The 5,374-nt window shown below is 26.2% G+C and overlaps 1 protein-coding gene across 1 annotated transcript; it reads right to left on the minus strand.

The window, feature by feature from the left end:
• Positions 1–763: 763 nt before the first annotated feature.
• EIN_440410 (protein serine/threonine kinase, putative) lies at positions 764–4,879 on the minus strand (the record flags this gene model as incomplete). Its single annotated transcript, XM_004183195.1, has 1 exon — positions 764–4,879. The coding sequence occupies one exon, from the start codon at positions 4,877–4,879 to the stop codon at positions 764–766; it is 4,116 nt and encodes a 1,371-aa protein (XP_004183243.1).
• Between the last annotated feature and the right edge of the window lie 495 nt (positions 4,880–5,374).

Raw genomic sequence — 5,374 nt, forward strand, 5'->3', positions numbered from 1 at the left:
TTTAACAGAGAAAAATTTTTATTTGTGGGTTCATCATGAAATTATGTAGTAAATTTTTTAACTATTTTATACATAAAAAATGAAAGATATTAATGATATTAAAGTATTTTAATTATAAAAATACTATAATTTTTATTTAAGTGTGCCTAAATTCAACATTCGAGAGCAAAATAATAATTTGTGGGTTTGTATTTGATTGGTTTATTGATTCACAAATAGATGCTTTTTACTGTATTTTAATTAAATTACAATTTCTTTATTCCCATTTTATATTCCAAATTATGACAAAGAGGAATTAAAGAAAAAACATAAAAAATCATTTTGGGAATTATTGATTTATATTAATCATCAAAAAATATCATAATCAAAATTTTAAATAATGAATATTATTATTCTTATTTTGATATATTCATTTAATTATAAAACAAAAAGTGATACAATATTAATGTTAATTAATTGTTTGAATATTTTTTTATAAACAATTTACACTTTAAATAACATTGAACAAAATTCAAGTGGTTTAAAAATCGGGAAATCTCGAGTTAATTAAAATATTTTCATTTTTAAAGTTTAAATAATGTGCATAAACAATACATTAGCCAAAAAGGAAAATCATTAGAAATTTGATTAATATCCCTGTAAAAACAGGCCAAAACAAAAATAAGGGTGTTATTTTAAGTGTTAATCAATATTGTTATTTTTATAAATATATTATTTGTGTTATTTTCATATATAACAACAAAATTTTAAAAACAAGCTTTGTTCATCGAGTCGAAAGAATAAGTTGAAGTTCATCAACAACCTGATTTATCTTAAGCCTCTCATTTGAGGTTTGTTGCCAACACTGCTCTATTAGTCGGGTAAGTTCTTCTATAATATTTTTTCTTCTTTCAAGGCGTTTTCCAGCAGTCACAAACTCGGCTATTTTCCATGGAAATTTGAATGCATCTTTTGAATATGCGTCTGCCCACCCAAAGCATTCATACATAGTTATTGCAAATGAATATACATCCGCACTCGTTGTGTATTTCTCTCCTTTTAAAACTTCAGGAGCCATATATTTAGGTGTACCAACTCCTTTTGTGAATGTCATGTTAGTCATCAATTGATTTAAATTTCTTGATGCTCCAAAATCAGTCAATTTGGCGTTTACCTGATCGTTTCTTTCGACTGAAACTATTAAAATGTTATCTGGTTTAATATCTCTATGTAATATTCCATTAGTGTGCAAATACGACAGTCCTTTTGCTGCGTCTACCATGAATTTGATTTTTAATTTCTCTGTTATTTGGTGCCACTTCATTTTATTAATCAAATCATTTAAACTACCGAATTGAGCAAATTCAGTGACCATACAGATCTTACTTGGGATGAATACAGCTCCATAGAAGTGGACAATGTACTCACTCCGAAATTTGTCTAACATACAAACCTCCCTTTCAAAATCTTTCATTTTTTCAGCTTCATTGATACTTTCTTTCATTTGTTTAATTGCAACTAAATTGTTTCTGAAAGTACCTTGATAAACTAACCCAAAAGATCCTTCACCTATTTTCTTGTCAATTGAAATTTCGGTAGGATCGAGTCTCGAAGTCATTTCAGTTTTTGCGTTAATTATAAAATCGTAAGTACTTTGTTTGTTATTCGAAAGACTTTTTGAGATTATCATCACATCGCTTGAAATGGTAGTACTGTACAATGGTGTCAAATACACTGAAAATTCACAAGCAAAATTTTTCTTTAATGTAATAATTTTAGGTTCCGTTCTTAAAGAATAAGCATCTTCTCCAAGTTTTGATGATATTTGAATTTTTATTGTTTTATTTGAAACATTTCCAATACATAAAAGTTCTTTACTTTCAACTAAGACTGGAATTTCACACTTCTCTGAGTTAAATTCGATGGTTTTTCTATTCACTACAATCGTGCCATTTTGGAGTGAAAAGAAGTGGACATTCGATTTTTTCATATTAAAAACGGTATTCTTTTTGTGCAATTCTTTTTGATGTATTCTTTGGAGAATTTTAAGAATTTCATACACCACAATACATATTATTATAAATGAGATAATAAATAATAAAAATATTATTAATAATATTACCCACCAAACATTTTTCTTCATACAAAAAGTCCCATCTGCACTTGGGATATACCAAAATACACATTTTACACATTTAAAAGTGTCTGTTTGTATACATTTATTAATTTCCGATTTCAAAATACACTTTTTATATGGATTTAACACTTCATTAATATGACATGAAGTGCATGAATTACCATTTATATCACAAGTATTACAATTATCATCACACCTTTTACATTCATTTGTATTTACAGTATAATACCCATCCGCACACATTGAACAGCCATTATGTGTTACTTTAACAAGACAACCTTCAATATATCTTTGTGGTAAACAACCCCCATTTGATGTTTTATAATTTGTAGAATTGCATTCTAAGCACTTGAATTCATTATTACATTTAGAACAATTTGACAAACATTTATTACAATCAAGACCAATTCTATAATAATTATTTTTGCACTTATAACATCCACTAATGACTGTGGTGGTTTTATCACATTTGTTAATTAAATCCAAATTTGTAATGCAACTGTGATCAATTCCCAAATAATATCCATTTTTACATGATATACAAAATGTTGAATTTGTTACACAACTTTCACATTTTGAATCACAATGAATACAACTTTTATTATTTGATAAATAATACCCAGTTTTACACATCACACATGAAGAATTGTGAATTTCTTGACAATTCAACAATGAAGAAGGCCCATTATTGACAACACAAATCCCATTATAATCTAAAATTAAATTTGTATTACACTCAACACATTTCGAATTAACAGAATAAATGCAATTCGATTGAGTTAAAGTACACTGACCGTTTTGGTCTTTCGTCTCATTTTTATTACATATAATTTGTTTGCATTCGCCACTCTTAGATAGATAATAATTCGCTATACAATTGATTGGCCTTATGATGTCACACAAACTACAATTTTGATATTTTAACGCACACCTTTTGCAAGTTGAATTTTGGATATAATATTGTTTATCACATGAAATAATATTTAATCCATTTGAATACGAAAAATTGTTTATTTCACACTTTCCAACTTCATTTAAAACGTAATTTTCTTTGCAAAATTTACATTTTAAATTTTCACAAAGTTCACAATTTTGATCGTCACACGCTTTACAATTATCAAAAGTATTGCCGCTGGTGCATTTCAAACATTTGTTATGTTTTGCAAACAAACAGTTTTCTGGTGTTTCACAAGAATTGTTATTTAATGTATATCCCATTTTACATTGGAAGCACTCTTTATATGTTCCATACACACAATTATCATCAATACTAACACAAAAATGATTTTCATTGATTTTAAAATACTTTTTGCATTGAACACAAACATTGTCTTTATTGAATATTTCACAATTAGAAGTTGTTATACATTCATTTTTGGATAGTCTTGTGTCTTTGTTACACTTTAAACAAACAATGTCGTTATAACTAACACGTGCCAACACACAATTTGGAATTTCTTTATTCAGAGTACTTTCATTTTCAAAATACAGAAAACCACTATTCAAAATAGAAGTACTTAACATTGTCCCAACTTCTTGCACATTTTCAGTAAAAGTGATGAATGTTGAATTGTTGAGTGTTAATGTATTTACATATCCTGGGCAATTCATTATTACATTCTTGGTATCAGTAATAATTAAAGAGTATATATTAAAGTTAGTACATGATAATTCATTTTTAATTGAATTGTATATTAAAGACGCTGAATTTACTGAATTTGTCATATTAGGATAAGCAATAAATGTTCCAAATGTAAATTTAAAAATGGTACCATTAAAAACTCCCGAAATATTTAAATTACAATCATCATTTATATCAATTTCTTTAGCACCATTAAAATTGATTATTGTAATGTTATTATTAATAACTAATTTGGTATAATACAATTTGTTGTTTTCAATTGAATATGTTGACAATTTCTCATCAAAATGTAACTCACACAGTGTATTAATATCATCACAAGGACAATGGGGATATTCAAAAGGATCTTCACTTGAATAACCAGGATAAAATTGTTTTGAATAATTTAACAATTTTAGAGTGCAGACCACCTTTTTATTTATAGGTGTATTAATTGGACAAAAACGGATTAACTTGTTATTAGATAATAAATAACCCGTTCCCGTACTAAATTGAAAAGGAAACATACTCGTCGTAATGTGGTCAGTGTTGTTATGTATATCTATGACGCTTGATTTACTCATAGAAATAACATCAAAACAATATGTATTTCCATTTGGATTAACAATTTCAAAATTTATACGATTTGGGAAGTTATAATTTAAATGTAAATATAAACAATTCCACAAGAGTAGTTGAGGTTTGTTTATAACAGGGTTAGTCAATAGAAGACTGCCAGCTATAGAAAAATACCTGTTAAGATTTATAATGGCATTTTCTTCAATGACAAATAACTCACATGAATGTATTCCAACATCACAATTTATTACCGAATTGGTGTGAATATACAAATGAGTGATTTGAATCCAAATTAATGTTGTTTCATAATATATTAGAAACTGTCCATTTAGATGTAAGGAATATATATATCGTTCGTTTTTAAAATAATAAGCATTTGAGACACATAAAACATAACTTAAATTTGATGATTTAGTACAAAGACTTTTTCCATCTACTTGGACATATCCTACAATGGAATTATTACCTATGGGTTCACAATTACAAACTTCTGGGTCTGTTGTTGTTTTTATACCACGTGAATGTGTTAATACAATTATGAAAACAAGGAACAATTCTGTCATTATATTTAACAGTTAAAATTGTACCTTTTTATAATATTTTTTTAACTGTAGTCTTTTTGAGTGTTTTTCATCTTGTTTTATTGACATTATAAAATAGAATACTTCCGTTTATCTATTAAATTTCGTATTTACGATTGTGAACTCCTTAGAATAATATTATTCTATATACTTAAACATATGTTTATGTATTTGAAGTCAATAAAACAAATATTTAAAATTCTTTGTTATACAACGTTTTATTAATAATTATATTGTTATCGATAATGGATATGTCACCATTTCATTTATAAATGTGACGATTCGATTGGAATTTAGAAATATAGCTAACTGTTTATTTAATTATAAATGTATTTTTATTATTAAATAATAATAATAATATTATTATTATACTATAAACAATTAATAAAACTTTATTTTATAAATATAAATTCTCAAATTATGGAAACTGAAAGTTTTTTTGAATTGTGATCAAATAACATCATTTTTAAATTAAAA

Source organism: Entamoeba invadens, assembly GCF_000330505.1.
Source record: "Entamoeba invadens IP1 unplaced genomic scaffold scaff_1105074724807, whole genome shotgun sequence".
Taxonomy (NCBI): domain Eukaryota; phylum Evosea; order Mastigamoebida; family Endamoebidae; genus Entamoeba; species Entamoeba invadens.